A 12565-nucleotide genomic window follows, 5' to 3' on the forward strand; every position below is an offset into this window, starting at 1 on the left:
TGTTTGTTTTGTTCTTAGATCTTTGATTTTGGCATCATTCTAGGGGTTTCTTGTGCACTCCTACTTTGTACTTTTAATTCCCTGGAATTAACTTTTAGTCCCATTGACCTACATTTGTGATCATTTGTTGAATTAAAAAATAAAATTATATCTGTAAAGAACAAGAAACTGAAACGGACTAAGGGAGAAAAGGATTTTACTTCTAGCAAACTATGATATGGAACTTTTGGGAAAAAGTTCATGATATAATTTTTTTTCTTACCAAAGAAGAAAAAAAGAAAATTATATCAAACCAATAAAATAGTAATATATTAATTAGTAATTAGCAATGTGGAAAAAGTCAAAGTCGGGATTAATTCAGCAAGGGTCCAAAAGTTGAAAAACTCGTTAAAGTCGGGAGTTTTTTGAAAAAGTCGGCAAAATTAAAAAAACACAAAATTATTCATTTTTTTTTTTTTTTTAACATCTAGAGTCGAAGTCATAGTTTAGAGGTGTTTTCAATGTTTTACTACAATGTCATTCTTTACATGTGAATTCGATCACTAAAAGCATGTTACACTCTTGCAGTCTGCATTCTAAGTGCATTTTATCACCAATGTTTTTCAACATTATCCACAAAAAATATGGTCATAACAGTGTTGATTCTTTGGAATGTTCTTCAGCGATTTACACTTTCTTGCTTGCTAGTCTAGATACTCCTTGTCCTCTTGCTCTTATGTCTCACAATCATGCTCGTCGAGGTAGTTATGCACTTCTTTTTCATAGTCTTCTCAGTTTCTTATAGCAGCCTTCTGACAGCTTAGCCTCTGGCTAATGTCTCTTCTCTGTATTTTTTTGCACATCTCATATAGATCCCTATTGTTTTGCATACATAACATCCAGCAAGAACAAACCAATAATAGCCATATATGTTTCAACATTCAACAGAACATAGCAACTAAGCAATTAATTTTCTCAGTAACACCAACCAACTATAATGCTCGAAATTAAGATTCAACAACAAAACAAATTGCACAGCACAACATTATCATCAAATTTCTAGGGCTATGTTTGAAAGATTCCACTCTCTGCCTTAAGATTAAACAGCAGAAAATTATATCATTTTTCCTTGGTGGCCTCTTTATCTTCGGCCTAGGAGGGAGGCCGACTTTTTGGGTCGACTCCCGATTAAATCGGGAGTATAACGATTAAATCACAATTTTTTCCTTTCTGAAAAAGTCGCCAAAAAGTCAGGGGATTAAATCGTTTAGTTTAAAAAATCACATTTTTAGGATCAAATCGGGACTTTTTGCAAACTTTTTCCACAAATTAGTAATCACTAAAAACTAAGAGGAATCAAATCTTGTTTTTAACTGCAAACATAATTCACTTTCACCTGATTATGGCCAACCTTCCCTGATTAAACCAAAACACAGCAAGAATGCCAAACAAAAATCAACACTTTTGTATATGACAACAAAATTATTAGCAAGTACCTTTCTGTCAACTCAGCTAATGATGTCAGCTGCAAAACCAACACTCGAGCAGCAAGCTATCGACAAACAAAACGAGGTATATAAGTGCAACTCCTAAAAATAGCATTGTGTTGCATGCACTAAAGAAGCTTACAGAGTTCCTCTACTGTACACTGTATTGTAAACATTAAATTCCAAACAACTCTATTGAGTATGACATACTGAACAGCTCAACATACTTCCTTCACCATTCTTTCATTGCAAAAGATATCTGGAAAGCTGGACTTCGCAATTTCAATCATCCTATAATAAATGTATTGATTCCCAAGTAAGAACACATCAATCCCAAGAACAAATTTCATAAATAATGCCAGTAGTTGAGTAGCAGTTACTTTTCTCAAGCAAAGATCACCCACCTTCCTGAGTTAAATTTGTGTTCTGTATCAATATAGACAACATTGCCATCAAGCCCCCCGTAACTCTCTGGCATTGCTGCTAAAACAGAAAGCATGAGGCATAACTGCAAGGAACATGATCAGAAATTAATTTCAATGAAGCAAATTGATTTCCATTCTGACAAGTTTCTGCCGGATGGATAACTTATCATTTAACTGCACATGGAAACCAAAAAAACACAAAAAGTTTTACAAAAACGAAGTGGACAAATGCAATGAAAAGAAACATGCTTAATATTAATGTTTACAACTATAGATACATTTTTCACGAAATTTAGTCATGATCATTAATGTTTTTTGTCGACAAGCTATGAATGTTTTTGAAATGCCTTTAAAATCCTTAAAAAACGTGAATTTTAGAGATTTTGGGACAATTTGGAGTCCAAAAAATATGCTGCGAAGAAGACAACCCAAATTTTGAGAAAATTACACCATCGGGGTCATGTCTTTTCAATTTTACACAGGAATCACATTGGGAAACAGATATAAGAGCAGAGGAACAGGATATGCAATATTGAAGGTATTTCAAGGATCTTCAGCTATGTTTTTTAACATTTTATTTCTAAAACACCATAACATTTTAACATTTTATTTCTAAAACACCATAAGGCATTTTGTTATTTTTCAAATTTCTAGTAAACCACTAAAAACACAGATTTCATATCTCTGAAACATTGCAAAATGGTGAGAGAAAGTGACTTTACCTGGGCACAAGGCAAGGACCTTGCTGGGAGGAAGGGTGAAAACGTTTTTAGAAAAGACAACTACGTGGGAAAATGAAGCATCTCAGGTACTACCTCGACAAAATCACTTTGGACATATATGGAATTTACACTATTTCTCAACATAAATTTTGGATTATGGGCCATTAAGTGTTAATGTTCTTTGTTCATTGTTTAAATATTATTATGAATACTGAAATCTTCAGTATTTACATGAGCTTAAGCCTATGTTGTAGAATCTAGTTTTATAAATTCGTTATGAAATGGAAAAGCCTCACCAATTGACTCTTCATACTGAATTTGCTGATTCCAAGTCATGTGACTTTGATCCAAACAAACCAGTACTGAAATTTTCATATAAAATATCTGGAAATTATGGAATAACAAAAAATTGCATATCCACAAAGCAATGATATTTGACCCATTTCTGATATAATTTCTTGTGATAGATGTGAACCTTGAGATTAAATCAAGTTTCTACAATCACTAAATCTAACTTGGCTCTTAACTACAGCACTTACGAAAGCACTTTCAATAAAATCATTGCTACTGAATTGGTTCAAACTTCAAAGCATGAGAAATAAGACCATAGAACCATGGTTCATTAAACTACGATGGTACAAGCTGAAGAATTGAGCATGGAATTTAGACACAAAGTTTGCATGTGGGTTTGCTAGGCTATATTGTAGTAGAATGTCAATGAGCATGTAAGATCTGCATAAAGCCAAACATAGAATGGGAGACAGCTGTGAGGCTTGAGTCTTGACATGTACCTCAAAGCAAGAATAACTACTAGCTGGATCTTAAGCATAGGACTTGTTACCCCTCATGTCAATAGGGGTACATATAAAAAATTTGGAGCATATTTCACCACCATTGTAAGCCCAAAGCCACAAGTCGAAAGTATTGTAATAACCATGTGAGGCCCTATATTAGGCATCTCCGGCCTGTGTCTTGTTCTTATTATTTGTATCTTGTTGTCTCAATCAGGCCACAGCCAGCTCCTTGTAGCTCATCTTAGGTTCCTTTCATCTTGTATGGGATTGGAGGGCCTTAGGTGGCCTTATGTGAGGACTCATGGTTTTATGGGATTGGAGAGCCTTAGGTGGCCTTATGTGAGGACTCATGGTTTTATGGGAGCTTGCATTTGTAGGGGTGATCACCAGTGTATGACCTAGTCCAGCCCATGTCAAGATAAGATAAGATAATTTTATTAATGTCAAAACGAATGACCACAAAAGTAGGTCAATGGGACTAGAGGATACATCCAATAAGAGTACAATGTGGGAGTGCAAATGCTACTCCTAGGAAAGTTAAATCTAGTACAAAATATAATATATATGCAAAATGAAGTAACGAAAAATACAAACAATAGGGCATACTCATGAAATATGAACATGTATAAAACCGTATCAGAGGCCCAATGAAGAGGCCATGGGGAGAGAGACTAGAACATGAGGCCCATGATGTCAAGAATTCCTGAGCATGATAACCGACAGTTGAGGGGGCAACCGGGGCGTTGGTTCACTATCTGAGTCCTTTGGAGCTATCTGGGAATCTAGTTGCACGATCCTGGGGGGAAGGAAGGAGCGAGGGATACTCCTAACATCTGAGACTGAAAGAAAAAAGCTCTGAATAGGTCTCTGGTTGCTCCATTGCGGCTAGGAAGGAATAATTCGAGGGGGGCACCCTACTCTAGGTCCGCCTAGAACTGGTTCCTCTGGTGCTCTGAACATGCATAGACTAATGTGTTATTCAGCACCTCTAAAACGATCTCGAGGATATCGGTTGGTCTCCTCTAGTGGGGGGTTGAGGGGATACCCGACATCTCACTACTCTACTATTTGAAGTACTCTAGAACTCAACTCACCACTTATTGCTTTGATCAATTGGATAAACCTAAAAGTATGATGTGATCGTCCGGGTCATCCCCACACAATGCGGCATGTGTAGGGCCAGAGATCTATGTCTAAATATCTCATTGATGAAGAGGGCTAAGCATCTTTGATCTGAATATCGGAAGAAGGTAAAGAAGGAGCCTCCTGAATCTCTATAGAGGAAATGGAAGCGTCCTCTAATCTAATAATATGGGGAGCACCTAAAAATGAGGTGTTGCTCTGTCTCAAGCTCCTTTAAATGACACATCTGGCAGATCCCATTAAATTGTGGTATATGGTGGTCAATCTCCACATGTCGATAAGCATTGAGAACCAACTCGGAGCTGTCCTAGGGGGATCCTGAGGGAGTGTATCCAATGTCTACGTCTGTATGGGGGGCAGATGACGATACCATCTTGCAACTCCAAGAAGTGCTCAAGGTAGAAGGACATCTACGGGCCCAAGCTCGTCAGGTGTGAAGTCCAAGTGACCTGAATATACAATCTGTAGATATCCTCTCTGATGGATGGATTCAATGTCTGTCTAGGTGGTAGAAGATGACTCGGAGCATCAAGGGAGAATCTGAAAGGGGGAGACGCTCTAGAGAGATGGTCAATGATTGGAGAAGTTGAGATACATCTGAGAACCAACCACATGCTCAGCCTAAGGGAGCTGAAACGAGGGCCTCTGAGGAACAAAGTGCAAGGTAGGGGTAGGAGTATTGGTCTCTCTCGACAACTGAATTTTTGAAAGATATGACTCTGTGAAGGGAGGAAACCAATCGAAATATGACCTCGAGGGAAGGGATGGACACCAAACTTGACTCGAATAATGGGATGCGGGGTTCTACGCTTGCATCAGATGATGCACCTGAGAAGTAAGGTACGGACTCACTCCATCTCGGCCCAATCTGTCTATACCAAGATTGGCCCCCAAATCTCTGATCCGTAGAGGACCAAATAATCACCTCCATGAGGTAGAGTTTAGAGGAGATGTCATGAAACTGACCCTAGAAACACTACCTCTCAATGACGGCCAGGGAACCATATGCTTTGTTGAGTTGAGGCTAGAGGGATTATCACATACCAAAACAAGGTCCCATGAACCGCACTCCCAGTCAGAGGTATGATATGGTGATCTCAATCTCTTCCCCCCGATAGTAGAAATGTTTGTCTATAAGATCTTCCTTGGAAGCATTGAAGATATAACCTTAGTTTTACCAAGTTGACCATTCACTATCAAAGGTCACAAAAGTTGGCCAGGGCATCAATCTGTCTCTGCAAGCCCTCTAAAGTAGAAGCTAACAAGATCAAGTCATCAGAAAAAAGAAGCAGGAGATCAGTACCTTATGTAGAATTAAACCATCGCCCTCCTAGATGTGCTCATCGAGGAAAGATTCTAACTCGTCAATATAAATTCTGAAGAGGGTCGGTGAGAGGAGGCACCCCTGTTTTACCCCAATGGTACTCTTAATGAAGTTAGAAATGCCATGTGCCAACCTAAGGTGACCCAAGACTAACTCGTATAGTCTCATGATGGCTACCAAGAGGGTCGCAAATATGTCAATGTCATGAAGCCTCTGAAATAATGCCTCCCTATGTACAATGTCAAATGCTTTCCAAAAGTCTACAAAGTAGCAATAGAATTTCGAAAAGCGATGACGACCCTCTCAATAATGGATCAAAGTGTCAAAATATGATCAATCGTTTGATATCCCAAGCGAAAGCTTGGTTGTCCTCTCGCTCTGAGAAGTCATCTCTCTAGCTCATCGAAAAGCCATTGATGTAAGACTGTGGCGTACAGCTTAGAGAAAGTATGGCCTACCATAATAGTCCTATACTTGTTCAAATCGCAACTAATCCCTAACTTGTGGATCATATGGATAATGTGTCGTGTCCAAGCAAGGAAGAAACCAAAACAGACCACATGGCTAAATAGATCAGCAATATAAGACTCAAGAGACTGGATACCATGCTTTAGGAATTTGGCCTAGAAGCCTTCCTCATCCACTGCTCTCTTGATATCCCACTCTAAGAAAATGTGACAAGAGGAGGGAGGAGAGGGGATGTGTGTTGGGGTTTGTTCGAGAATGTCATAAAGGGAGGTGGTGTGGGAAAACATGACCTAGGGGTCAAGGTCAAATGGGGTATCATGGCATCTAGGAAAAAGGCGATGCCATAAAGCTTTTTGGGAGTGGTGGAGGGCGGCACAATGTTCGCATCTTCTTTGGGAAAATAATGCATACTTTCTATGGCAAAGGAGTTGGCAATAGGATTTGCAGAGGTGGCGGGATGAGGAGTTTTGTGTGATGGTGAAGCAGACCCGCTTGTGGAAGGATTTGCAATCCTCATCAAACCAACGATTCATGGGACAGGATCCCGAGGTAGACTTGTGGACGTGCTAGCAAGTGGAGTGTGGGGGTAAGAATCAAGGGAAGCCTCCTCAAGGGCCATGGAGAGTATCTTGTACTTGGTTGTGGTTGTGTCCATTGATTTAAAGTGGGAAATGGGGGGAAGAAGCTCCTTAAGGTGGGTAGTGTAGGAGATGGCATAATCTCTGTCAAAAAGGAAGGTGGTATGGGGGGATGGAGGGGTAGGTTGGGGGTGGAGGGAGGGAGGGGAGGTGTGGAGAGGGTGAAAGTGAGAAGAGCGTGATCTGCCAAAAAGAGATGAGATACAAAGAGGTACAGGATGCGTGGGAGGAAGTCTTGGTTGGCCAAAACATAATCCACCACACTAGCCCACCTGTTGTGGGGGAAGCAAGTGAAGTCACCTGAAACTAGGAAGCAAGGGACCCTGTTCAAAATCAATAGACCGAGGGATTCCCCTAGCTTCAAAAGATGCCTCCCATAACCTATGAGGGGCCCATTCATGCCTCAAACACCTCTAGAGATCCATGGACTCCGGCGCTATCTCTTGGAGGCAAAGTGTGTCCTTGGCTTGATCATGTAGGGGCACTTGAAGGCTTCTAGTGTGGGCATTAAAGTCCCCCAGAAGAATGATCTCCCCAAGAGTCAAATAATAAGAGATGTGAGCATAAATGTCAAGGAAGGGGTCCCACTAAGACTCACTATGAAGTGCAAAGTGTGACAAGGTTGGGGGGCAGTAACAAACCGCAATGTAGTTGTCTCTGAGTAGGGAGCTCCTATGATGGATCTGGACCCACAAATATCTAGCATGCTCATTTGATGATATCATAGTGACTCGACTTCTTAGAGAGTCTCATACAAGGCAGGAAACTCCCCCGACCCTCTGACACTTTCATATCTTATCTCCTGTCTGCATGACCATATCCAGTGGTACCCTTGAATTGGGGGTGGTGTCCGCATGGGACTCACACGTATCTATGTGAGGAAAAGGTCAAGGGACTTGATATCATCTCGAAGAGTACCTGGTGAAGAACAAAATATGCCATTCCAGTTCCAACAACCAATGGAGATGGTGAGGCTGCACCCCCAAAAGTGTCCTCCATCTGAATGAGACCATCATTTGTCCCAAGGACGAGAGTAATCCCAGAGGGGTCGAGTCACGGATGACAGCTTTGAGATCTCGAATAACTACCCACTTTCTTTCTTTTTTCACAGTTGCATCCCAATCTCTTGCCTGCTTGAGTTCTACTTGTTGGGATTTAGTGAGGTCAGCATCTAGAAAGATTCTCTTTGCGAGCGAGAGAGAATTCAACACTCTTTTGGCTTGAAGGGCTCCAAGTTGGTCCTCAAGCATCCAAAAACAAAGGAAGAGTGTGGAGTTCGGCCCCATCCTTTCAATAGAGATGTCCTTCAGGTCTAGGGTGTCATGAAGGAAAGATGTGGCCATCTGTAGAGGATCAAGAGGGGTCATAGGAAGTGGGAGCCCACGCACTCTAAGGTTAAATTCCTGAGCTCAACAGAGACGTCCCTTGTTCAACTTGTCTTGTACCACCCCTTCAACCATGGTGAGAGAGGGAGGTTGCTCCCTTTTCCAGACCACTTCAACCCAAGAATTGAGAGTTGGTTGTGTTTCCGTTTGTTGTCAAGGTGCACCTATGTCTTTACCACATGGTTATGATCTACAAAGTCTGTAGGTGGCCTTGGCTTTGGCACAATATTCCTCAGACAACTCTCATGCATGGTTGTCTCATTTTTTACAGTTTCCAATTCCCAAGTTAGTTACAATTCCCAATGCAAAGTGGTCCCAGTGGTAAAAAAGTCGACTTGGTCTCACATTGTCCAACTTGACAATAGGAACCATGCCATGTTCTAGTTTTCCAATCAAATGTGGTAGTGGGTAGTTACAGCTTCATCAAATTTGGTCAATATGTCAAACAAGGTTCCAAGTGTTGATTTTTGGTAGCATCGGATGTGCTCTAGCCATGAAATTTGGTGGAGAGGCTAAAGCACATCAGATCTCCAAGACCCAGAAATAGTTTGGAGAAATTCCACCCAGATGAAGAGATATTAAAATAATCAATATTTTTAATGGGGTTCCTAAGTCTAAACTTAGGAAAATTAAAATATTAATGTGTATTAATATAATATGGGTGAGAAAGTTTTAAGAGACGAGGATCAAGCCAATTCTAATCTTAGCCGTTGATTAGGGACTTAATCTCGGCTGTTGAATCGTCAACAGGAAAAATATAAGAGGAGGCTTGAGGGTCAGTTGGAGACACACCAAGAGAGATCAATCAATTCGATTTTCTAGGGCAAGGTTTGTTGAGGAAATCGAGCAAGTGATCAGTTGTAGTGAGGGGCGATTCGGCAGAAGGCCGAAGAATACATAGGAGAGAGGCAGCGCAGTGCCGAGAGAGACAGTGCAGGCCTAAGGAGGGCTGACAGAGAGGCAACAGGGGTTGATGCAGAGGTCGAAGGAGCCAGCATAGATGACGCAGAGGGCCATAAAGGCTGACGCAGAAGCCATAGAGGCTGGCGTAGAGTACGCAGAGGGCCTCGAAGGCTGCGCTGGAAGATTTTGTGGGACACATTGGGAGCTGATCAGCAGATCCTGAGTCGGGAAAGGGTGACGCAATTCCAGAGAGGGTGACGCAGTTACAAAGCAGTGCCTGGAGCAGTTTTCACTGTCCAACACAACGAACAGTCAAAGTCACTAGGGGGTTGATCATCCAGTTGCTGATTTACTGGACTAACTGTCTCCAAAGAGAGGTACTACTGCCAAGGATATTCTCTGAAGGATGAGCCATTTCTGGCACCCTAGTTGTATTCACGAATCTTCTTAATAATACAAACGCTTTATATGTTGCACCGATTTTCCCGCATTGGGCTTTTCTAGGGACAATTGTCCAAAAATAACAGTGTCCCTTGTGCGATTGTCTCAGTTTATTTCAGTGCATGATCTGTATATCTGTTAAGGTTGCATTTGTGTTTACTTCAATGTTTATGCAATTAAATAACTTGTTAATGTAAAAAACAAGTAGGAGATAGTAAACCAAATATTGTAGTAGGGGTTTCTGATGTGTTAGATTCAGGAATTTTCACACCAAGTGGCAAAACAGGCGCAACATTGGGTAAAATTATGCATACATTATGTCAAAAATGATTAGCAAAACGAGAGGAACAATAACCATGTGTCAAATTCTCAAGATTCCTCAAGGTGTCATGGAACTAGCACAAGTGGTTGATAATGTGGTAGAGCAAGTGATGATGTGGCAATGATAGGCAAGATTTGAAGATCCAATGAGACCCAGTTCAGAGCATGACAGTTTAGCCAAATCCAGGTGTCGAAATTGTCTAATAGTCAGATGCTCTAGAAAACCAATTTCTAGGTGGCCAAGTCGAGTTAGTAAAGGGACAAACTTAATTCAAATCATTGGACAAGTCAACTAGCCATTCAAAGGTCTAACTAGTCATTGGAAACCTCATGGACCAAGTAGGTGAGCAATAAAACAAAAAAGTAGCCATTAGAAGATGACTTATTCCTCTAAAGGACAAAATTGACCTCCTCCCACCAAGTTGAACCCCTCATGGACCAAGTCGAATTCTTCCAAGGACCAACTAGTAGAATGTTAAGCTGCTATTCTTTACTATTCTTTATGGTTGACCATATCAGGCCATTAACAAAGGAGATTGTGGACCAAATTGACAAATTCGAGTCAAGTTGACTCATTAACGAGAAAATAAGAATTGTAATGTAATATTTTATAAAACATTACTAAGTCTCCAACTTGTGGATGACTAGTAAAAAATTATTTTTGGAGAAGTCCAACTAGCCATTAGTTAGTTGTTATAAATGTTTTATAGAAGGCTAACCTCCCTCTTGTAATAGTTGTTGTCATATGAGATTAGTGCCATCATTATAATAAAAAGAGCTCATTTTGCAAACCACAATCCAATTTTTTATGTTGGAGAGACTTTCATTTGTATATTTTTTCTTGATCCTTTTCTATACAAGTAAAACTACACAAAGTCAACAAGTTAAGCCACCAAGGGGCTACAAGTCACATGGAGAGGACAAACTAGGGGGCAACCCCACCTTTTTATCTTGTTTTGCAGGAGGATCGCTTGAAACAATTAAACCATTCTAAAGGGGAGCTTCAATTTGGAGAAAGTTCGTATACATCACTCACTCAAATTGAAGACTGGAACGCCCTACAAGGGGTCACTCCTAGAAAAGTTCGAAAGTTGGAGAAGGTGCTACATCAAGAGTGGGGGTGAATTCTCTCCCAAGAGACCAAATCCACTCCCTAGATCACATATAGGATCGCTTAAGAAGGTGCAAGTTTCACACCTCTGCAAAGGTGAGGTAAGTTGGGCACAAGGTATTAATCCAACAACCACTATTATTTTTCAATGTTAGTTTAGGCTTTACTTACTCGTTGGTTTTTAAATGATCTTATCTTATTAGCAAGTTAAAACCTTGGAGAAATTGAATGTATTGTTAGATATAATCCAATGATACATACATGGTTTTGTTGTGTACTTTTATATTTGTATCTAGTCTATATTTTCCAAAACTGAAATTTTCTAGCTGTACTTTCCAAAATCTACAACACAAACCAAAGATTTCACGTTCCCCAACAAGTAAGTACCCTTACGAAGACTTATTCCATGAATCTATCACTTTATGCTTGTTCATTTTACATCTTTAGAGTCAAATTTTTAAGTTTCCAACCATAAATAAATCACACACTTTGTCGAGAGGAATATACTCCCAATTCTCAGAAAAAGCAATATCCAACTTCCTAGAAATTGACTATTTTTGTTGCTACAGGTTGGTAATGTTGAGGTGTTGTACTCTTTGCAGGTAATCTCCACCAATTGGAGATCAGTCAATGGATGGTCTAGTCAGGAACAATCGACTACGAACAAGTCAATGGTCAAGTCGATGAGTTGACGATCAAGTTAAATTGTAGTCACCTTAGTTGACGTCAATGGGCAGTCGAGTAACCAATAGAAATCAATAGTCGATTATAGTAGTCGAAGGAATCATAATTGGGCATATGTGTATAGTCGACTTAGATTGGAGGTTGGTTGGTAGTCAAAAGGGAATCGACTATAGTTAACCATATGCGCATAGTCGACTTAGATTGAAGGTTGACTGGTAGTCAAAAGGGAATTGATTATAGTTAGGAAACAGTTATGAATCGACTATAGTCAATAATTTTTAGCTACCTATACTGATTCGAGATGCTTCAAATTAGGGCTTTCTATGCCTTTAAATAGAGCATGATGTAAGGTGAACAAGATGATGAAATGAAAAAGATTCACAATCTGTAAAGATCGGGTGTAGTATGAATTTAATAGTCATAGGTGTGGAGTAAGGTCAACATTCATTCTAACTAGTTGTAATATTCAATTAAGAAGAAAAGAGTTGTGGAGCTCAAAGGTTAGTTGGTTTCTAGGGTAAAACATGTGTGCTATGAAATTTTTTATGGTGTGCCATTGTTTATTTTTCAATCTTTTAAGTGCTTTCAAGATTTTTAAAGGTTTATGTTAATTGCGCTTCTAGTTTGGTTTATGTGTCTGGTTGAATCTGTATGAACGAATTTTTGTATCTAAAGTGTAAATTAGATGCCTTAAGCCCAACATCTAGTACCGAAGCTTATTCTAGTATATCAAAGTTCAT

General features: G+C 40.0%; 1 protein-coding gene across 1 annotated transcript in view; it reads right to left on the minus strand.

The window, feature by feature from the left end:
- Window positions 1–12565, minus strand: part of RAD51B (DNA repair (Rad51) family protein) — a 265335-nt gene that overhangs the window by 92898 nt on the left and 159872 nt on the right. The window contains exons 4-6 of the mRNA XM_089418067.1: window positions 1871–1974; window positions 1694–1757; window positions 1476–1531 (exon numbers count right to left, since the gene is read on the minus strand). Of these exons, the coding sequence (XP_089274193.1) occupies window positions 1476–1531; window positions 1694–1757; window positions 1871–1974 (224 nt within the window). The remainder of the gene's footprint in view (window positions 1–1475; window positions 1532–1693; window positions 1758–1870; window positions 1975–12565) is intronic.

Source organism: Pinus tabuliformis, chromosome 3_2 (assembly GCF_031772625.1).
Source record: "Pinus tabuliformis cultivar Carrire ecotype Pingquan chromosome 3_2, CPIR1, whole genome shotgun sequence".
Lineage (NCBI taxonomy): Eukaryota > Viridiplantae > Streptophyta > Pinopsida > Pinales > Pinaceae > Pinus > Pinus tabuliformis.